This window comes from Ptychodera flava, chromosome 20 (assembly GCF_041260155.1).
Source record: "Ptychodera flava strain L36383 chromosome 20, AS_Pfla_20210202, whole genome shotgun sequence".
NCBI classification, from domain to species: Eukaryota; Metazoa; Hemichordata; class Enteropneusta; family Ptychoderidae; genus Ptychodera; species Ptychodera flava.
The window spans coordinates 22892528-22916809 of NC_091947.1; the positions used below are offsets into that span (position 1 = coordinate 22892528).

General features: G+C 35.5%; 1 protein-coding gene across 1 annotated transcript in view; it reads left to right on the forward strand.

The window, feature by feature from the left end:
- Positions 1 to 24282, forward strand: part of LOC139120347 (protein mono-ADP-ribosyltransferase PARP14-like) — an 82561-nt gene that overhangs the window by 9066 nt on the left and 49213 nt on the right. The window contains exons 3-9 of the mRNA XM_070684687.1: positions 534 to 1013; positions 3312 to 3466; positions 5965 to 6201; positions 11912 to 12133; positions 13761 to 13953; positions 22004 to 22155; positions 23579 to 23818. Of these exons, the coding sequence (XP_070540788.1) occupies positions 534 to 1013; positions 3312 to 3466; positions 5965 to 6201; positions 11912 to 12133; positions 13761 to 13953; positions 22004 to 22026 (1310 nt within the window). The 3' untranslated portion in view covers positions 22027 to 22155; positions 23579 to 23818. The remainder of the gene's footprint in view (positions 1 to 533; positions 1014 to 3311; positions 3467 to 5964; positions 6202 to 11911; positions 12134 to 13760; positions 13954 to 22003; positions 22156 to 23578; positions 23819 to 24282) is intronic.

The following is a 24282-nucleotide window of genomic DNA, read 5'->3' on the forward strand; positions in this document are numbered from 1 at the left end:
AATTTCTGGTATGCAAAAGCTAGAGTTTAGATTCAGAGTACACAGTGGTGATTGCAATTTTATGTAAATTACAGATATGGTAAAAAGCTGTAAAAGTCATGCCTTCAGTATGAGCATTGTGTACACACCGAAGGTTAATTGAATTGTAGCTAATGAGCTAATGTTGCAGCAAAGTCTGTCCGTCTATGTAGACAGCCTGTCTGTTGGTGTGATATTATCTCAAGAACAGAGCTTTAAGGTATCTTTAATATTAGAATTTCTCTCCAAATGATTAGGTGTTCAAGATGCATCACAGAGTACAATTCTTCAGCAGCTTACTTTGCTAGCTTCTTTGGTTACATGTTATGAGTGTAAAATTATTAGACTGGTATTCAGTTCTTGATACCTTTGCTGTTTTCTGTCAAAAGTGTCAAATCTTGCTTTTTACAGATATTTCTGATGATTGATTTTCTTATTGGGAAATCCGAGAAATTCTTTTGCATGTTCCTTTGTCATAAAATGTGAAAAAATATCAACTTTTTTTTATTTCGAAGGTGGTCCAAGTATACAGGCGGAATGTGCAAGGATAATTGGGAAAAGGGGAAGGCTGCTTGAAGGGCAAGCAGTTGCCACAGGAGCAGGGAATCTACCATGCAAACTCATTGTGCATGCTGTGGCTCCAACATGGTATGGATCAGGATATGGTCAGTCGATTGCTCTAGATGACAAAAGAAAAGAGGTACTTCTGCTGACTGATGTTGTTCGAAATAGTCTCAAGATAGCAGAGAAGATGGGTCACACTTCTATTGCCATACCAGCCATCGGTGCTGGAGGCAATAGGTTTCCTTTGGATTTGTGTGTTAAAACTATACTGGAGGCAGTGGACTCCTACTGCAGAACAAACAAACCCAAGTCTCTCATGGAGATAAGAATAGTCGATAATGCTGATACAACTTGTCAAAAGTTTCAGAATGGTTTGGTTGAACAATATGGCTATGGTAGTGTTGTGATAACCAATGATGAAAGATCAACAGGTTTGTAATGATGTTATAGAATTTGATCGGCGAAACCTTTTCGAGTTTGAACATCTTCACAGGATAAAACAGTGCTCAATACCCTGTTTGGTAGAATGGAACCATGATCCTCATGAAGTACATTGTGGGAAGACATTTAATGAACAAAAGAACACACAGAATGATGTGCAATTACAACAGAAAGAAAGCAATTGAAACATTCCTCTTTTTCTTACCTCATTTGCATATTTTTGACACTGACATGTTCATTTGAACAACATCACATCTCAAGCCCTGCATCTACCTGTACACCAAATACTGAGATGGTTGCTTTGGCGGTATGGGAGCCTTTGTGTGTGACGGACATACATCCGCACATACATACCCACATACATACATACATACAGACAGACATACAGACGCCATCGACTCAACGTATAAGCTCTTTTTGGTATTATATACATACCAAATATGAGCTAAAAACTTTCACCATCTTAGGTTTTTGAAAATCAAAGATGTTTTCATAGAGTTAATACAGGGACAGTGGCCATTTTGAATTTCAAATACTGGTAGATCTTGGATTTCAACTAACTTTTGGGCAAATTTGAGTAAAAGCTTTAGTCTTTCACTTCCGAGGCACACACTACCTTAAGCCTACATGTACATGAGAGGCTATTTGTGCAACTAACTTCTCTTGATTATTAAAAATTAGGTATGTATGAATTTTTTTTTAGCTCACATTTGGTTATACCAATGTGAGATTATCATATAAGCTGAAGTCGGTGGCATCTGTATGTATGTGTGTGTGTATGTATGTATGTATGTATGTATGTCCGTCAACTTCGAAAACTCATAAACCGCTGCTCTTTTTAGCACGGTATTTGGTCTGTGGATGCATCCTGGGCTGTAGATAGGATTTTGTTCAAATGAAGTTTGCAGTGCCCAAATTATGCAAATGAGCTTAAAAAATGTGAAAATGGTCAAAAATCAATAACTCAAGAACCGCTGGTTTGATTGCTTTGAAAATTAGTATGCAAGTACCTTAGGTAGACCTTATACAGTTTTATGTATATCGTGAAGATATCTTGAATTTTGTATTTTTGCTGAATTTTTTGATTATTTTCCTCATTTTAAGTAAAAATTCTTCTTCTCTGAAACCGCCATCCCAGTTTCTCTCAAATTTGGGTTGGATGTTTGCAAGGGTGTTACCCTTCTAATTTGTTGAAATTACGACAAAATTGGAAAAATTACTGTTTGGGGCAATTTTTGTCATTTTTGGTCAAAAAATCTTAAAAATATTTTCTTTTTAAAGCCCCTGGACAGACAGCTTTTATATTTGGTGTACAGATGTCCAGGGATGACAATAGTTAGATATGTGGAAGTTATCCTGAAATATACAAATTTGTATTTTAAGACAATTTTGTCATTTGTGGTCAAGAAAACTTGTTCTCAAAATTACGTGTCTGATAGCTTTGTGGGATGTTATTAGATAAATTTTCTGCTCAAAGTGTTGGGAAGCCCCCAAATTTTTATATTTTAGGTAATTTTCTCAGTTTGTGACCTTAAATGACCTACATGTACACCAACCCAGGATATGTTATGAGACAGTTTTGAAGGCTGTGAACGTAATTTTGTCATATTTGGTATCGATTTGTTGTAAAATTTGATCCAGAAAACAAAGCTGAGGTAAATTTTTTCATTGCGGATCAATTTTTGCAACATTTCCATGTAAGACACACAAGAACTGATGAGAAATTTGGATCCAGGATAATTCCAGATGTCGTAATAACCCCTCACAGTGGAAGGCATTTCACTATCTGTAACTAATTAAAGTGCTGTTTACATTTGAATGATAGCACTCATAGCATTAATTAAAAAAACCCCAAGGTTGTAAATATATTTCCTGCCATCTGGCCTTATGTAAACATGATCAACAAAGGGATGGAACATTTGATATTCAGGAGGGGGTAGGGTCTAGAAGATTGATGAGATAGCATTAATTTTTTACCAGATCCCTTGTACATTTTTTCCCACTCTTTATTTTTTCCCCACTCTTCCAACCTTTTCTTTTTGTCAAGCCTTCTCTGGCTAATTTTTTGTTGACATTTGCTTATGTATGTAGGATCTGCTTGTCCTATTGCTATAGAAGTTGATATGCATGTTCCTAAAGATGACCTCCAGTACCTAAGTTGCAGACCTTATTTGCTTTTGTCATTCTTGTTTTTCTGGTTTAAATATTTCTTGAATGGACCAATTCAAACCGAATGTGAGCACACTGTCCTTGACGGTTTTTTAAATTCTTGAATCTTGTTCATTTAGATGATTGGCAAATGGCACCAAGTCATTCAGATGGAGATATGGAAGAAGACAGAACTACTGGGGCAGGTGCTCAGTCTACAAAAAACCCATATGTTATGAAAACTGCAGAAGGCAAGAGTGTAACATTGATCAAAGGTAGCATTGCAAAGCAGAAGGTATGTAAGCTTATCTAGCATACTTAACTTGAAACATTTGTGCATGACTATGAATTGGCTTATTGTAAGCTTAGTTTAATGCTTTTGGTTGATCAATATTGAGACTATGAGGTTATTACGAAAATACCGCAAAGGATGCACGAGGACATTGGCGCAGCGTATCGCCCGACGCGAAGCGGAGGCGATGCGAGGCGCCAATGTCCGAGTGCATCCTTTGCGGTATTTTCGCAATAACCTTATTATTATACATCTTACATTCCTGATCGGGGCATCAAAATGTCGGTGTAGTGACCGTTTTCGTGCAGTGCCAACAATTTTTCTTCCGATTTTATCATGCCAGTGTGAAACGCTACCTCGGACGCGCTTCTGCAAGTTTTGGAGTGTGTGCACTACACACATACATACGTACAGAGCGCGCGCGAGACTTGTTCTGGCACTCGTCCAAGGGGTCCCTTGAAACCGTTCTACAGTGAACGCGCAGATACAGCCGCAGGGAATGAGGCGCCTTGAAACCGTGCCGTATGGAAAGGGCGCGAGTTCTGTACGGCTTTTTAGCGCACGCTAAATTCTATTGTTCTCGATGGTAGATGTATAATAATACATGATATTACAAAATAAAATTTACACAGAAAGCCAGCTGAGAATGAACAATTCAAGGGATCGAAATTTTATAACACTTGTGTAGCTGGTTTGTAAACTTGTTTCAAATTTCACTACACAACCTGTACTTGCTATTAACTTGTGTCCAACAACAGATGGTACTGTTGTTTCACAGTATAGGCTTCCGCTGTAACTTATTTCTGGAGGAAAAGATATTAAATGGTTCAAAATGTTCAACCGTTTGTAAAATAATTTGGTCTTCTTTCAACCGTATCTTTTTTCTGGGAAACATATTCAAGAAATGCCAAGGTAAAGACAAGAGTGTAGCTTGTCTCTGACTAGCTGCTATAATGTGAGATGGGCGTATGGCAAAGTTGTAAAATAGCCTGTAAAAGTGTACCAGTATATATCCCAACCTATGTTTTATTATCCATCAATTAATATACAGTCCTTTGGTCAATGCCACTTAAACAGGAATATACAGGACTTTGGGCGCTCATTTGAGGAGTTCTGATGACAAAGCCATTTGGATATACTGGGCAGGAGTTTTTGTCATAGCTAAACTCTGACAAGTCTCAAACCAATTACACAATTGTGGTAACATTTAGATCCATTTCATTGTTCATTCTCAACTGGCCTTTAGTGTAATATTCTCAGGGAAGGAACAATCAAGACATTTACATAATTTAATATGCTGATTAAGGCATAACTTTGTCAGATATATCTAACAGAAAGTTTAAAAAGAAAAACAATAGATTGACAAAGTGTTAACTAACACTTCACACATCTGGTAATGTAAGATCCGGGATTGAGAGGGCTACCTTTAATAGAAATGTCAAAGCTCCATAAGGGTCCCTTCTGCAAATATATTAACAATCCAGCCAATGGACAAGAGTAAATATCTATTGTTCTAAGGGATTATAGATGGATTTTTTGGCCTTCAATACATTTGTGTAGTCTAATTCAAACATGTGAGGACATCATGACTTTCATATTTGTATAAACCATCAAACCTTTTTTTTTGCAGTTGGTTTTGACTCATAGGATGATTGATGTGGTCCTATGTATATTTTTGAGTAAAACTACATCTGCATTGAGGGGTGTGAAAATTTCAGTGAAATATATATCTGCAGTAAAGTATTTTTATGCTATTTTGTGATTTTCGGTAAAAAATATCAAAACTACTTATCAGACAGCTTTGAATATTGGTAAAATGGTTTCTTGGGATGACCTAGTTGAGATGTGTTCAAATTGTGATGAAATCTACCATGAAATATTTTTAAGACTATTTTCATATTTTTCTGTCAATAAGTCATTCTTCAAACTACTCATCTGAGATCTCTGGCATTGGCATATGTGTCTTTTGGATATTCAAGTTCAGATACTTTCAAATTATAATGAAATCTAAAAGTTTTCATTTTGAAGAATATTTCTGCTATTTTGGTCAAAAAATGTATTGTTCAAAATTTGTGCAACGTTTTTCTTTAATTTTTTTATGCAAGCCCCTACTGATGACATTATATTTTAGACATGTGCAAGTTGTTGTCAAATCTGCATTGTAAGTAAAACTTGACAGGACCAGCAAATTTAGATTTTAGAATTTTACCCACTTCTGCACATTTTTAAGCTTACCGGTATGTTGTAAACTGTATGGGAGCAACAGTGTCAATGACATGATATTTTTAAATTCTTAACTTAAGATCAATACAGCATAACATGCTTTAATTCCTTCAAATAGGCATGTTAATCTGATGTAAACATTGTTTATGAAATATAATTTAGTGCATGTAAAAACATTCAGTCACAGCTGAATGAAAATGAAACACTTAGGTTTGTCAAGAGAAACAATGTTTAGAGTTAAGATAGTAAGATTGTGACTAATCCTTGAACACTGCCAGGTTGATGTGATAGTAAACACTACACAACCATCTTTGGATTTAAACACTGGTGCAGTTTCTAAAGCCATCCTCAAGGTGGCTGGCCAACAACTTCAGCAGGAAGTGAACATACAGAAGACAGAAGTGTCCACAAATGAGGGGGATATATTGGTAACCACAGCAACCGGGAGCCTGAAGTGTAAGAAAGTGTTCCATGTCTTGTGTTGTCAGTGGGACAGTGGTGGAAAAGCAGAAAAGGTAAGTTTTTGAACAGATCACAGGGTGAACTGGATTTTTGATGATAGTTAACACATCAATTCTGATATCTCCTTATATCTGTTGTTATGCCCAGCACAAAAGAAACTTATAGGAAATGATTCCCCACAAAAATGAACACTGTAAAAACACAAAATTTAGTTTAAGTATGTATTTCAGGGTCAAATATTAACTCTCAATTTTTGACAATACTTAACTGGTATACATGCCTGGGTGGACTCATTTTAAGGCTGGTGGAGTAATTATAGTCTTCATAGTACTAGTCTTGGTCTTTTAAGAATCAGAAATTTTACTTTCCCTAGAGTGAATACAGGATATGTTATCATTTTGAATAGCTGGTACGGAAAAGTGTTCGGTAATAATTTGTTTGTCTCTGTATACCTAAATGTGCTGGCTGACTGCATTCTCTGTTCCTGCGTTGAAAGGGAAATAGCTGGCGATTTGTTTCTCTAGTACAAAATGCACCAGCTAATTTTATGTTACCCAAGTTTCATGCATCTTGCATTTGTCAGACAATTTTTCCCTTATGATGTTTCCTCATTAGCATTTGAAGCTATTCTTATAGGTTGGTAAAAATTACCTGTCTGTATATATATGTATGTGTGTCTGTCCACTGCAAAAACTCCTAAACCACAGCACCTACAACTTAGCATTTGGTGTACAGGTGCACCCATGGGTGGAGTTGTGAAATTGTTCAAATGAACGTGTCAATGTCAAAAATATGCAAATGAGGGGAAAAAAGGAAAAATCATGCAAATTGCTAAAACTCTGTAAGTGTTGGTCAGATTAGGTTGAAACTTGATATACAGGTTCCTTTAGGTATTCTCAATGAGATGTCTACAGATTTGGGTCTACAGATTTGCATGTTTGTATTTTTGAGTTAATTTTTTCAGTTTTAGTCAAAAAATCTTGTTCTCTGAAACGGCTTGTTGGCATGCTTTGAAAGTTGGTATCCATGTCCTTCCGGATGACCTCAGTCAAGTTTGTATAAATTGTATTGAAATTTGGATATTTGTAATTTTGGGACAATTTTCCCAATTTTTGGTGAAAAATATTTTATTCCAATGAGTACTCATCTGATAGCTTTGATATTTGGTGTATAGGTTCCTAAGGTTGATCAGAATGTGATGTATTCAAATTCCAATGAAATCTGCAATATTGTATTTTGGGGCAATTTGAATACATCACATTCTGATTCCAATGAAATCTGCAATATTGTATTTTGGGGCAATTTTTGTCATTTTTGGTCAAACAATGTGTAATTGCTCTAAAACTGCTCATTTGATAGCTTTCATATTTGGTATACAGGTTTCTTAGGTATATTTTAATGTGATATATTAAAATTAGGATGAAATCTGCAATTTTGTATTTTTTGGGCATTTTTTGCTATTTTTGGTTGAAAATTTGTTTCTCAAGAAATACTTGTCTCATATCTTTGATATTGAGTAGACAAACATGTTCCGTCGGATGATCACAATTTAATATGTTAAAATGATGACAAAATCTTGTCATGCATGTGTCACAAAAAGTTATTCTCTACATAACACAAAGGAGCTCTATTGGCTGTTAGGTTGCTTATTTAAATTTTCAGAGAAATCTTTTTCAAGTTTTTATATTGTGCAGGTTTTTTCCTAATTTTTGACAGGAAGATTTAAAAAAATATTCCAAACAAATGTCAATGAAAAAAAATCAGCCAGTGAAGGTTTGCCATCCATATTTGGAATCCTGGCAGATTTTCAAAAAATATTCCAGACAAATGTTAATAAAAAAATCAGTCAGTGAAGGTTTGACAAAAGAAGGTAGGTTAGTGGGAAAAATAATGTACAATGGATCAGATAAAAAAGATAATGTACCGCATCGATCTTCCAGACCCCCCCCCCCCCCCCCCCCCCACCTTCAACCCGATATCAAATGGTCAACCCTGATGTCTTTCTGCACACAATTAACCATGCAGTGTATATTAGTTTAGTATGTCAAGTTAGGTAAGGATTTGAAAGGAATAGTCAAATTCACCACAGTTAAATTTCTTAACTTTATCTCTTGTGTCATCATCTTTGTGTGATTGGTTAAGTTTGTAAGTTGTTCAAATGTGGATGCACCAGTTGTACTGGAAGAAAACAATGTTTACTTTTTCCTGTAGGGTTTCTGAGTTCATGGTTGTATGTTGAAGTTTACTTTTTCCTGTAGGGTTTCTGAGTTCATGGTTGTATGTTGAAGTCTCTCCATGTATCTGGTGTATGGGCAAAATGTAAACATTGGTTGCATGTTATGTATTTCAGTTTATGTCAAATATTGTTCATGAAAAATCAAGAAAAGTATGCTGTGTGCATGTACTGATAACATTTGTCAATACATAAACTGCTTTGCTGATTCATTGCCTTAAAATTTACACAGAAGTAGACAAGGAAAAGAAACTTATCAAATTGATGTAACATATTCACTCTGAGTGCCTGTAGGCCTATATTTAACTATTTTATCATTGCATCCAGCTGTTTGTTATATCTTTATCACTAGTACTCTCCATGGGCCAAGGCACACTTGGGGGCCAATGCCACCACTCTGTGCCAGTCTGTGTATATCAGTCTGTCTGTATGTATGTCCATGTTTCATACAATTGTTGGCTGGTTTTGATAACTATATGGGAGCAAACAGTGACATTGTCACTATTTTAGCTCACATTTAAACCAATGTGAGGTTATCATATGAGCTGAAGTCAGTGTCGTTTGTATGTATGTATGTATGTATGTACGTACAGTATGACCGTCAACATCAAAAACTTGCGAACTGCTGCCTTTTTAGCTTGGTATTTGGTGTGTGGATGCATCCTGGGCTATAGATGGGATTTTGTTCAAATGAAGTTTGCATTGCCAAAATTATGCAAATGAGCTTAAAAAATGTGAAAATGGTCAAAAATTAATAACTCAAGAACCGCTCTTTTGATTGCTTTGAAAATTAGTGTTCAAGTACCTTAGGTGGACCTTATACAGTTTTATGTATATCGTGAAGATATCTTGAATTTTGTATTTTTGCTGAATTTTTTGTTATTTTTCTCATTTTAAGTAAAAATTATTCTTCTTCTCTGAAACCTTGCCCAATTTGCTCTCAAATTTGGGTTGATTATTTGCAAAGGTGTTACCCTTCTAATTTCAACAATTACGACAAAATTGGCAAAATTACTGTTTTGGGGCAATTTTTGTCATTTTTGGTCAAAAATTGTCAAAACTCTTATTTCTTTAAAACTGCGGGAGGGAAAGCTGTAATATTTGGTATACAGATGCCCAGGGATGACAATAGTTGGATATGTGGAAATTGTCCAGAAATATGCAAATTTGTATTTTTAAAACAACTTTGTCATTTTTGGTCAAGAAAATTTGTTCTCAAAAACTACTTGTCTGATAGTTTTGTAATTTGGTAAAAGTTCTGAAGGATGTTACCTTATGCTCAAAGTGTTGGGAAACCCCAAATTTGTATAATTTGTGACTTAAATTACCTATACCAACCCAGGAGATGTCGTGAGACAGTGGTTAAGGTTGTGAACATGATTTTGTCATATTTGGTATTAATTTATCGTGAAATTTGATCCAAAAACAAAGCTGAATTCATTTTTAGCTCATATTTGGTTTTATATATAAATACCAAAAAGAGCTTATATGATGAGTCTAAATGTCTGTATATTGTGGGTATGTGCGGATGTATGTCCGTCACACACAAAGGCTCCCATACCGCCAAAGCTACCGTCTCAGTATTTGGTGTACAGGTAGATGTAGGGTTGAGATGTGAATTTGTTCAAATGAACACATCAGTGTCAAAAATGTGCAAATGAGGTAAGAAAAAGCGAAATTCTGAAACAGGCTTGAAACAGGCTTACTCCACTGACTTGAGTCATTTCCTGTCATTGTCATTGAACTGTTACATATTAACAAACCTGCTCAAACCTTAGACAGTAGAGGGGAGGAAGACCGTCAGTAGAGGGGAGGAAGACCGTCTATGGTCAAACTGAGGCAGTAAGGGGGCTAGCTGCCTTTCTGCTATGCATGTTGCTAAAGTTGACCTCCAGTACCTAAAGTTTCAGACCTTAATTACTTTTGTCATTCTTGTTTTTCTGGTTTAAATATTTCTTGTTGTTTTTCTGGTTGTACTGTGCAGAAATCATTGTCATAACATCAACGTAGAATTTTCCTGCACTGAACAGATAGAAACAACATTTATTGTTGATCTTTGGTACCCATACTGGTATGTACAAATTCTGAGCAAATGTGAGCAACACCGTATAATTGCGGTATTTTTTTCATTTCAGACCAATGTTTACCAATGTTTCCATGTAAGACACAAGAACTGATAAGAAATTTTGATCCAGGATAATTCCAGTTGTCATAATCACCCCCAGTGGAAGGGCCTTTCACCATCTGTAACTATAACTTAAGTGCTGTTTACATTTGAATGATAGCACTGATAGCAATTAAAAAATCCCAAGGTTGTAAATAGCTCACCTACTTTACATTTCCTGCCATCTGGCCATTGTAGCTCTTTATGTAAACACTGTCAATACCAAGGGTTGAAAATTGTTTTTACCTAATCCTTTGTACATTATTTTTTCCCCACTCTCACACCTTTTCTTTTAGTCAATCTTTCTCTGGCACATTTTTTATTGACATTTACTAATGTATGTAGGATCTTCTTGTCCCATTGCTATAGATGAAGTTGATATGCATGTATCTAAAGTTGACCTCCAGTACCTATGTTGCAGACCTTATTTGCTTTTGTCATTCTTGTAAACGTTTTTCTTGTTGTACTGTGTAATCATTGTCATAACATCAATGCAGAATTTTGCTACACTGAACAGATAGAAACAACATTCATCATTGATCTTTGGAACCAATTCTAGTATGTACCAATTCCGATCAAATGTGAGCAACACCCTATCATTGGCAGTATTTCTTTATATGGTTTGGATGTACCATTGTACTGTAGTTCTAGGTGGTGTTGAACATAAATAATATTTGTTTTGATGATGACACTCAAATCAAATAATGAATTTGCCTGTTCAATGTTGTCATAGTATATTTTACCAGAAACAATATGTTTGGTACCTCAATTACAAAGAGAGATATTCTCCCCTTTTGATAATATTTATTTTGAAAATCTTTTTTACCATTACACCACACCTAACTAAACTTGAGTTTGTTGCAGTACACAAGGAAATATGTGAAAGCTCAATTATAAATAACCCTAAAGTGAATAAATAAAACTGGTTTTGGTAGCATTAAACACTCACAAATTTCACAACTCTTTCAATTTCTTGACTGTGTGTAATATACTATGCACAATGCTACTTTACATATCCAAAGGAAACTTGATCTATTGTTTTTGGAGTGTGACTGGATCTACAGTATTTTGCTGTCCATGAATAACACAGTCTCCCAGCTGTCCTCAAAGCTGCATTTGCTTCTTCTGCATAAAAGAAGGTATTCGGATGAGCAGTTTGAGTGCTAACCACGTCTTGCGATATTAGATGAAGTGATTTCCTAACAAATTATTGTTGATAGGACAAGTAATGGGTATGTGCCTTTCTAGGTGGTAAAAGCATATTAATGTCTTACAGTATTTACTCAGTTTTTATTGTAGGGTCAATACTTTGTTACAAAAGTTATAATGAAACTGAACAGCATTGTGCATTGTATTATTTTTATAGCTTTTGAAGTCAGTGATGCAGGGATGTTTTGACAAAGCAGATAAGTCGGGGATGCAGTCAATCGCTTTCCCAGCTATTGGTACTGGTGGTCTCAATTTTCCAAAGGATGTGACGGCGAAGATCATGTATGATGAAGCTAAAAACTATAGTGCTGCAAACCCCCAAAGTCAGCTAACTGATATAAAATTTGTGGTTTATGACCAAGATCATGAGACAATCACGGTAAGCAGTGGCATATTCATATACATTTATCTGACTTACTTCAAATGAGTGTTTGGTGGCTAGCTCTTGCCTCAAAGAAAATACCTTTAATAGAGGTGTCAGAACAGAGAGCTCTGAGTACATGTATGTCACCTACAGTTAGAAAAATTAATTCAGATGGTGGATTTTTCATCAAATTAGCTGGTCTTAGGCACCAGACTCCTTGTTTATTACATTAAAGGCTACTGAGTGGAAAGTCAGTCAAACTCAAAAAAGCATGACAAAGATACCAAACATATGACAAAAACAGACAAAATTTCTTTGCATCCAGTTATGTTGGTAGCAAGATTAATAGCTCATAATTACACACCCTAATGGACCAAGATTGAATGTCTCATATAAGTTGGGGAATTTCTGTATGACACTGGCCTCTGGCTCATGTGAGATTGACATTCCCTTAAAAATGTGGTCTAAACCACCTCTGCTTGTTGAGGTGTTGGATTATTTATTTTACGTCCCTTCAATACTTACAAAAATTACAGTGATCATATTTCATTTGTATATAATACCATTATCATAGATATCATATTTTGATTTATATTATTCCCTGTGAAAAACATAGTGCACATGCTATATGAAAGTGACATACTTTAATGAAAGTTTTCTCACTGCTCTAACAGCGTTAAGTAATAATAATCTGGGAAATGTAATATTCATAATATTATACGTTTCCATACGGCATTGTGCTTTGTCAATCTTCTCACATATTTGTTACCAACAGGGAATGCACAAACTCATTTTATCATTTACTTAGAGTGTCTTTAGTCTGTCCACACTATAGTACTGGTTTTTTAGTATACGACCTCTGATTTGTCTAATATCACAAGCTGGTTGGGTGCAGGACAGCAAAGGACCAGCAAGTAATTGGTACACAAATTTCTCTGTGTACCATACATCAAGTGGGAAAAAATCAATCCCACACTGTCCTCACACTCCCAGCAAACTTGGGACATGAGAAAAAGGGGTTTCATTTTATACCAAATGGTCAATTGTTTAAGTTATTCATTGTATTCAGAAATTTAGCATTGAAATCTGGGTGATGGTTTCTGAAATCCTCTGGAGCAACATTTCATGACTCTAATTTTAAGCTTCATGTATTAGCACATTTTAATTGAAAGGTTTGTTATTCTGCTGACTGCACTGTGCCAAGTACATGTTGTCCACTTGGTGTTTTTAGTATTGGTACAACTGTATCATGTCATATGAGCCAACTTCATTTTGAGTGCACCATACTTCGTAGTTCAATTTTAACATGAGTACAAATTTAATATGAATAGTTGATCTATTGGACTAGGAAACATAATTTTATCTAAATTTGAGTAATCAAATCATCAACAGAGTTTAATATTGACTATCTCACTTGCCTGAGAATTTCTAGAAGGGAACACCATTTAAGGTGCCATACTGTTGAAATAATATTTCCTGAGCACCAGCTCCCTGTATTCCCTACCAATAGCCCATTTTCCACATATAATATCTCTTTAGCTTTGCCATGGTTCTGAGAAATGTAAGATTAATGGAAAATCATCAATACGTGTGCTGGTATTTCTAATTGCTTATAAAACCCTTTTGATTGTATGTATGTTAGGCCTTTGAGGATGTAATAACAAAACTCACTGGTGTACAGTTGAGGAAGAGGCATCACAGAAGGCCACCAACAAAGCAGCATGGTGCAAGTATGACAGGTTCCAGGAAGAAAGGATATAGCTCTTCACCATTGCAGTCTTCTCAGTATTCTTTAACTACTTCTGCTGTCCAACAGTCAAGTACTGCTGGGATTGGTAAGTTACAGTACTTGTAGCCTTTGCCATGCTGTTGCCGTAGCTATGGCAACTTCACAACAGCAAAGTTCTTTTGTTTGGCAGGTAATCTGGCCATTCCTTTTTAAAGGTCTAGGATAATTCAACTTTCTTATACCTTGGTCAACCATTTGATGAAGACATTTATTGTACTCTGGGTAAAATTTAACAATTTTATTGAGCCAACAACTTACTACAAGTAACTTCTACTTGTTATATTTTTTCGTTTTGTAAGTCCCAACAGACAAAGTCTAGGGGAACTTCCAGATTTTGTTGTGCCCGAGCGTCCATGGGTAGAGTCTCTGAATCTGTGCATTGTTAATTCACACAAATTTCTAAGAGATGCCCAGAGTGCAATTTCTTTCAAACGTATTACTGTCTCTGCTATACATACGCACGTCAATTTGTTTTGTTATGCAATCCAATATAGCTTCATCACAGCGATTTTGTTTAAATTCTGTATTTGATGTGTACATACAGCCAGTACTTAGACAGGTTTTGACCAATGTTTTGCAAACTTGGCACAAGGACACATTATGCACTATATTGACTAACATTAGGAAGTTAATTATTTAAACAACATGATCCAATATAGCAGCGCAAGATGGCCATGTTGGATTTTGTTAGTCCACATCCGATGTAGATATCTCAGACATGCCTGCCCAATTTCTTTCAAACTTTGCACAAGGATAATACACTATATCATACACACTGGTATGCATGTCGATTTGTTTTGTTAGACAATCCAATATGGCTGCCAGGTGCCCATTTTCTTACAGTATTTTTAATGTCCATAGCCATCCATAAGACAAGCCTTGACAGACATCTATTAAACTTGGCAAAAGGACAAGACTTACATACACATGTTAAATATCTTTATATGATATGTTCCAACATGGCCCTCAGATGGCCATTTTTGCAACTTTTCATGTCCAGAGCCATTACTATTAAAGTCATCCCTTTACACCTTTCTTTTAAAGCATGGCACAGGAACAAGACACTATTCAACCTACACAGCATGGCAAATGTCTCAAGATACTTGATCCAATATCATAAAGCAACCTTGGGCACCTATTTTCTTGCAATTTTTTTAATGTCAAGAAGCCATTACTAAGACATGCCTTGACAATTAATTCTTTAAACTTTGCACAAGAACTACCATATACTTATTATAACTTGCATGCACATAAAATTTCTTCATGATAGAATTCAATATGGTTACTAGGCAGCGATTTTGTTCTGACTTTCTCATGTTCACGCTAATTACATATATTACTATTTTTATAAACTATATTTTGGACTAATTGTCCATATAGCAGTAAAAAATCTTGTGAAAATTATAAACAGTTTGGTTAACTTAATAAAAACAACTTATAAGTCCTGTGCAGCAGTGGGGATTATAGATTAGGTTGTGTCCATCCATTGGTCCATGCAACCGTCACCGGTGATTTCACAGGAGTTTCTGAAGCGATTTTTGAACAACATGGCCTTAGTAAAGTACCATGTGGCCTCATAATGCGCGCCATATTTTGTCACAAAACAAATAAAATTTAGCCACTAAGGATTTACTTTGTTTTTTATATTCAGAGGTACATCTCTGAATCTGAATCTAAAATTGGCCGTCATGTCTTGTATTCAGGCTTGCATTCTCTTAATCTGAATCTGAAATTTGTCCCAACATAATATATAAATGTATATAAAGACACCAGAATTATTCGTGATATTTCAAGGATTACCGACTCAAATGTGATGAAACTTTGTACAGGTGTTGGTATACCAGAGCAGTAATAGTCGCAAAGATATTTAGAGGTATAATTTCAATTCATTGCTAGCGCTGTTTTGCTCATCTAATGAATTTTCCTAATTAGTGTACTATGCCCAGAAATACTGCAGCAAGTTTAATGAAACTTGGTACAGATGTAGAACTCTCAGTACTGTAACGGAGTTTTAAAAGACATTTTAGCAGTATCATGTCAAGTAATTCCTAATTTGCATATTTAATGACCCTTTCTAATCAGTGTGATATGTCTAGGAAAATACTGCAGCAAATTTAAAGAAATCGAGTACAGACTTTGAACTCTTAGTACTCTAATAGTGTGCCAAGATACTTAGTAGAACTATATGAATTAAATGCTAATTTGCATATTTGATAAACTTCCCTAATTATGGTAGTGTGACGTGTCTAGAAATACTGCATTAGATTTGGTAAAAAGTGGTACAGATGTTGATGCAATAGTGTTGCAATAGCATGCAAAGACATTTAACAGTATCATGTCAAGTAATTGCTGATTTGCACATATTTAATGAGTTTTCATAATGTAGGTGATATGTCTAAAAATACTACAGTAAATTGAATGAAACTTTATGTGAATGTTGAACACACAGTGCTGTAAAAGTGTACAAATACATTTACAGTCTCATGTCAATTAATTGCTAATTTGCATACTTAATGAACTTCCCTATTAAATTAGTGTGCTAGTCCAGAAATACAGCATGAAATATAATGAAACTTTGTGCAGATGTTGAACTCCCAGTACTGTAACAGTGTGCAACCACATTTCGCAGAACCATGTCAATTTAATGCTAATTTTGAATTTTTGATGAACTTTCCTCATTAGCGTGATAGGTCTAGAAATACTGCATCAGATTTGATGAAACTTCGTACAGATGTCGATTTTACAGTGTTGTAATATCATGCAAAGACATTTAGCAGTATCAATCCTATCATGTCAGCTAGTTGCTAATTTGTATATTAGTTAAAAGCTTTTGTAATTAAAGTGATATATCTAGAAATACTGCAGCAAGTTAAAGAAACTTGGTACAGATGTTGATCTCAGTGCTTTGTAGACTACAATGACATTAAACCCAAATAGCTGCGAATATTATGCATTATTTTCATGATTTTATTTTCAAACTATAGTTGGTTGTGTAAAGTTGCTAAATGAATAATGACGTGTATAGAAGTATCACTGCTCGCTGATTTGCACCATGCCTGCGCATTTCAAAGAGGAACTTCCCCTATAAAAGCCAGATTATCATAAACCTATGCAAATGTAAAAAAGCCACGCTACTTATCAGACGTGCTGTGTTGGTCCCAGAATCTCACAATTTAAACATGTTTCAGGCGTTGATTGCCATTGAATCTTGCATATAATGTCTGTGAATATATAGCAACTACGGTAAACTTGAGTAAAAAATAAACTGAAAACAATGTTCCATTTGTTGGAGAATGCATATGTTTCAAAATGTGTTCCCTGTACAACCATCTGACCCCTCTTTGCATGTGTCACGCAAGTGCCCATCATGATTATTCAACTTTATCATACGTTCAAAGTGGTGGCTATGAGAATTCCAAAATCGCCTGCCCAGCGTATGCGAATGGTTGCGCCATCAGTAATCCCCCTAGTGTGCGCCCACGATCCTGTAACTTCCCGTTTAAGAGGTTAAATTATAAATGGGTGCCCCACTCATAAAATTGCGCCCTCATGGAAAAGAACAAAAGTGCAGTATTTCCTGCACGTACATGCACATTGTGATCATAAAAGAAACAAGTATGATGCCTTTTACTTGAATGCACAACACATGATGGGCAATATTTTGTTGTTATAATCTTTCTTTTCTCTGTCACATGATTAGTTATGAGAATGGCAGGAAATCTAAAATGATGTTTGAATTTACGTTTGAATTTACATGCCACTTTCAACACTTATTACAATTTTATAAACTTTTTCAGTCTTTAATGGGCCTTATATTCAAAGAAAACTTTTGTAAAACTGAGGACATTTTGAGATAGGTTTATTACATGTTTGCAGCTATTGGGCTTAATTAACAACATCCTGTCGATTAATTACTAACTGACTTATTTAATGACCTTTCATAATTAGGGTGGCAGTCCAGATTGGCTGTACATTTTCACCACTATGGTATGGACTAACCCCATTGTTTTCTGTAGTAAAGTTGCTTCTCTAAACAGGGAAAGAATGTTTGTAATTAGTGATCTATATCCTGAATGACTGCACTAAAGCTGATGACACTTGCTGCAAATGTTTATCATACAACAGGGCTTTCATTAATTTTTTTATCAACAGGCTGAAAACATCTATCAGGAGGCTAGTTAATTAAGGCAGCGACCGAAGGTTGATGACCTTTGGTCATCGGCAGGCAGGAGAGTTTGAGAAAATTTTCAGAGGTTTTATGGCTTTTTTTGGCTATTTTAATGGCTTTCCAGATGCTTTTCTATGCATTTAGGAGCTAAGTTTAAGTTTATTCAGCATTTTATCTAGTTTGATAGCTTTTTTTGTGTAAAATCATTAAAACACAAACAGTGAAACAAAAATCCATGGAGAGCAAGTACCAAAAAGCAACTAAGGAAGAGACCGCACACTGGTTTCGAAATGTAGCGTCAAAGGATCACGCTGTCATTTGACAGCCAGGTTATGGCTACGTATCAAGAGCCAAACACGCACAAAAATACATAAACAAAGAGAACGAAACAAATAGTATAGGCTATGTGTGTAGCCGCTTTCCCTTCACTACATTTAATAAAATAATATGAATCGAACTGTATCACGTGTGATCAGTATAGTACAACACTGGAGTACTTAAATTTGTTGAAACAAACTTAGAGTCGAGACACTGAAGACACGCTTTAAGTGGAGACTGTACAGTCACAGTCAACATGAGTAGGGCATGAAACAAATTAGTAACGGGGTAAAAGTCCAACATTTTTTCAAACTCGTATTGAACGTTAAAAATGTGAGTACTTTATGCCTCATTCGACTTACTATTCAAGATAACATTAGGGGAAGACTGCATTAACTTGCATGGTACCTGAAACCCGGGTCCTTGCCTGACCAACTCGGGTGACAAACAGAAGACTTTTAATCCCCCAAGGTGTGAATGTTCCATTGTTATGTTTATCTAATCCAGCTGGTGCCATTGTAGTGCCATTGTAGGAAAGGCAGGTCTGTGAAATTGATCCTCTAGGGGAAGTAGGGTATTCCTAAGTTAATGGAGCTTTCCCGTAATGAAATGTCGTTTAGCAAATTAGCTTTACCCATGGTGATTGATCGTTTCTCTCGCTGCTCGATCGCCAGAAATAACTACATACGTTCTGTACCATATACTAGCCTTATTATACGGTTCATTCAGTTGACTTCGTAAATCCGAGATTGCAACTACGTAAACGTCCGTATTCCATTGTAAATCCTTATCGTGGCATAAATTCTTGACTTTCAAGAAATTTGAAACAATCAAAAATTACCTCTTTTCTTCCTCCCGACCCCCCATCAAACAAACAATCAAACAAACTTGTCGCCGGCCGCTTGAAATGGTATAAGGTGAACCAGTAGTACACAATAGACGAATCACAGGATCCAACATTTTTCGATACTGGACAAAAACCAATCAGATGACGCGACGCATCAATGTCAATCGACTTGATTGGACAATTAGATCATTGCATTATCTGACTCTTGAGTTTCGTATGATGCGGAAGTGAGATAGCGAGGCAAGTTCGCATTATAGATTCGCCCATAATTGAAGCGTAAATCACATTTTCACATTCTGTGTAAAAGCCGATCATAAAGGGTAAAAGGAAGGATCGGTGTTTGATTTCAACCGGTGATCGTTCCGTTTTCTATGTAAACGCCGATAATAAGGGTGAAAGAAGGGATATCGATATATGTTTTCAACCAGCGATCCTCCGTTGTCAGGTGGCAAAAAATCGCCGCCTGACGGCTGTTAATGAGAGCCCTGTATAAAGATTTAACAGTCAAGAACGACACTTATCAGTATTTATAGCTTTTACAGTATGCCTCTTCTTTAGTTAACATAGGGGCATTTTTGGTTCACATCTTTCGTTCTGGTTTTTTAAAGTCAAGGACCATTATTCAGATATGCCTGGACCAGTTTCTTGCAGATTGGTTGAATTTTGACATTTCAAGAGCCATTTTATGACATACCCTATTCTGTCCAACTTATTAAAAGGACATAATCCCATTCCATTCATACTAATGTCTATTTTTTTACAATACAATCCAGTATGGGCATCAGTCACAGATAGGTCTTTGGTTCCCGCATTTTTTTCATGTGCATCATACTTACTTCAATTTAGTTACTTCTACAAATTCCCAATTACAGCAGGGACTATGTCATTGTCGATGACTTGTTCTTATTTATCATTTCAGAGTTTAAATAAAATGAGTCATACACTCTTCAAAACTACATCTTAAAAATTTCTCATAAGCATATTTGCTAACAATAAAAACATGACAGCTGATGTTCAATATCGCCATCATCACAAAAGTGATCGTTAAGAATAACACCCAAATGTTTTTTCTTTGTGACAAATGCTATCTTAACTCTTTTGAGATACACAGAAGGAATGTAATGATCATTGACAAATAACATGTTACACATGTACAGTTTGTCATTTTGTTATTAATAACATTGTGAGTATCACCATAGTCACTACAAATATTGACCAACTTCTGAGTTCCCTTGACTAAGGACTAATCAGACAAATATCATCAGCATACATTAAATGATGGATGAAAAAATCCTCAACTATGACAACCAATTATTACAATTTTCTGATGAAAGTTTTGGTGACAAGATCCCACCTTGCTTACACCAGTTGAGTAAACCTTTAGAATTGCATGCACCCAAGCGAATAAAAATCTGTTGAGTTCGATACCAACTCAGAAGAAATCTGACAAAGTAAACTGAAACTTTGTAACTATTAACTTCTTGAATAAAACTCAATGATTGACTCTGTTAAATACCCTGGAGGCGTCCATGAAAGTGATGATGACATTACTACCATGCTTTCTATAGCTACTCCAGTTGATTACTTCTTTAAGTACAAAAACACATATTGATAGAGTGACCAGAATTGAACCCAAACTGATAATGTGACATCTCAAGAAAACTTTCAATTTTCTAATTAGAATTAATGGAGGCATCATGGGCCAGTGGCTAGAGCAGTGGACTCACGATCAAAGGATGGTGAGTTCGAGCCCCGGCATGGCTGTGGTGTTGTGTCCTTGAGCAAGGCACTTTATTCCTCATTGTTTCTCCCCACCCAGGAGTGATGGGTACCTGGTAGGACAGAGGTTGTTATGTGTGCGTTTAGCTCTGCTGCGCTTATTGGCTGCACATGTGAGCTGTTGTTTGCTCCCCAGGGAGTTGAGTGGTATCATATTAGGTCCAGTGACCAGGGGTAATAATAATTGTAAAGCGCCTTGATCACATGTACTTGTGGATATGTGCGCTATATAAGAACCCAATATTATTATTATTATTATTATTATTATTATTATTATTATTAATTAATTGAGCTTAGAAGCAACAGTAAAAAATGCAACCAGGTGATAATAACTTTTGTCACAAATGTTGTTATTTTGTCGTTTATAATGGGAACTATAACACAGTATCAGAAAGTCAACTTCCTTTCATGCAGAGAAATGTCTTGTAATATGATGATGAAATTTGCTGATTCTTAGTAGGAACTTGAAACCATTTTCGATAAAGCCTTTGCATTGATAGATATAATTAACAGCCCTGTATTTCCCTCTGTACCCAGTACTTTAGAGTCAAGTCACATTTTACTCCTGTGTTCGTACCAGGTCAACAATTTGGAAAAGTTACAATATCTACTGACATATTCTATATGTGAGGGACTTCTAAATTTGTCCATTTTTATCACAAACCAACACTCAAACTTCACATAGGCACATTGCAACCATTGATCACACACCCAACTTTTTCTCAAATTTGGCTGACTAATAACATTTATACATCAGACATCAACTGCACATACACATCAATATAAAGTTTCCTCCACCATTTTCGGGATATCTGTTGCAATGACCAATATCACTTCTCCATCATTTCTGTCAATGGTTTCCAAATTCATTAACTAAGTGGGGACTGGTCATTCAGAAAAGTCCCCTTCAGTTTTCATGATGTTAAAAAGTGAAAGGGATTCAAAGTGAATGTAATCATGTTTTTTTTGCATCAAATACTCCAGGAAAAAATTATTTACTGACATAAAGAAGAGCAAAAAACGTTGGGAAATTATGATTGGAGATATATGTGTTCAAGTGAAAAGTGGTGACATCACTAGAGAAACAAATGATGCAATTGTCAACAGCACTAATGAAAATCTTGACCTCAATAAGGGTAAGTTTAAAGTGAAGAATGTCAGTTTACAGTTTTAGGCATGTTTGAATCAGTTCCCCTGCTTTTATACTTTTTAGCTCCCCAGTCAGCAACCAAAGCTTAGCAAATTCACTGATTTCTATCATTGTCTGTTGTCATCCATCAGTTGTCCATCAACAGATGCCTTCTCCTCTGAAACCGCAAGTCTCATTGCTTTGAATTTTATATGCAGTTCACTTGGGGTTACCTCACTTAAGTTTGTTCAAATCGTGTTGAAATTTGCATATTTGTATTTTTGGGGCATTTTTTGCTGTTTTTGACAAAAAATCTCTAAAGAATCCAAATGTCCGATTGCTCTGATATTTGATAGCAGTTCACTTGGGGTGACCTCAGTTAGACTGCTTAAAATCAGGGTAAAATTTGCATATTTGTATTTTTTAAGGCAATTTTTCATTCTTTGTCAAAGTCTTCAAAAGTGTAGGTCAGATAGCTTCGATATTTGAGATGTAGGTCCCTAGGGATAACCTTTTACAGATTTGTTCAAATTGTGCAGAAATATGCAAATTTGTATTTTAAGGCAATTTTTTGTCATTTTTGGTCAAAAGTTTTTGGTCAAAAATATATGTGGTATAACAGGTTCATATGGATGATCAAAATGTGACCTATTCAACTTATGACAAAATCTACAATTTTGTGTTTTTTTTGGCAATTTTTGGTCTACTCATCTGATAGTTTTGATATTTAGTATATAGGTTCCTACGGATAAACCTAATGTGATATATTGAAAATTATGATGAAATCTGCAATTTTGTATTTTTGGGGCAATTTTTGCCATTTTTGGTCAGAAAATTTGTATCTCAAAAACTGCCCGTCTGATAGCTTTGATATTTGGTATGCAGGTTCCTAGGGGTTTCTACTTATTGTGTATTGAAATAATGATGAAATCTACAATTTTGTATTTTTGCAGTCATTTTTGCCATTTTTTGTCACGCCACTGAAATGAGCTATCAATGATTTCTGTCTTCTTCATCATCACTTGTTTCACAAACAGTTATTCTCTACATAACGTAGCAGAGCTGTATCGGCTGTTATGTCACTTGTTTGTCACTTTCATTCATAGGAGACCATAATGTGATAAGGTGAACTGAAGCAAAGAAATTTATATATCATTAGACAAAGAAATTTAAAAAGAAAACAACATTAACCTATTCTATCAATCTGTAAGCAATCCCAATATTGACAAAAAATACCTTAACAGATTTGATGGACTTAGCCCCCTGGGCTCAGCTGTTTCTTTATTCCACAGTTACAATCACTTATAATAACAAAGTGCACACATATTCCATTTTTTGTTTTTTTTCTATTTTTTCATTTTACTATGTACAATTTGGGAAAAGTTACAAATATATTAATCTAAGGGAAAGTACAATTTCAACAATCTCAGGTGCAGTATCCAAAGCAATTATGCAAGCTGGCGGTAGGAGCATTGTTGATGAGTGTAGAAAATTTGGAAGGCAGCTACCTGGAGATGTTGTCATAACAGGCGCTGGAAAGCTGCGTTGTAGCCGCATCATTCATGCTGTAACAGTTACCCATCAAACACTAGAGCAAAGCATCATGCGTATTTTGCAGTTGGCTGAGCAGAATGGAATACAATCTCTTTCCATGCCAGCCATTGGTACAGGTAAGTGCAAAGTGCTAATACCTTAGTGTTGGCAATGTGTAAGTAAATATGGGAAGAGCCCTAAGCTGTATTAAGCCCAGAAAAATTGACCAGCTAGAAGAAAACAACCATCATAGTGTAAAATAACCCTGGTAAACCTCTCTACTAAAGGCTTATCAAACTTTCCCACTTTCAGGATCTCTCCTGATGATGTTTTCTTTGTCTAGTAATATTTTCAATAGATCACTGCTTCAAGGGATATCTTTCTTTTGCTGAGTGACAAAATACAATGAATGTTAAATTGCCACATCAGGTATTTGAAATGAAGAATTGCTTTCTTTCAATGAACGATATTAAAACAATTAGTGATTTCTTGCTACCAAACAGATTCTAATATAGATTTAAAACCATGCAAATCACAAAATATCAGTCTGAGATTGTATTGCAGAGACAAATGCTGTATGTTACTTAATGCATTCTACATT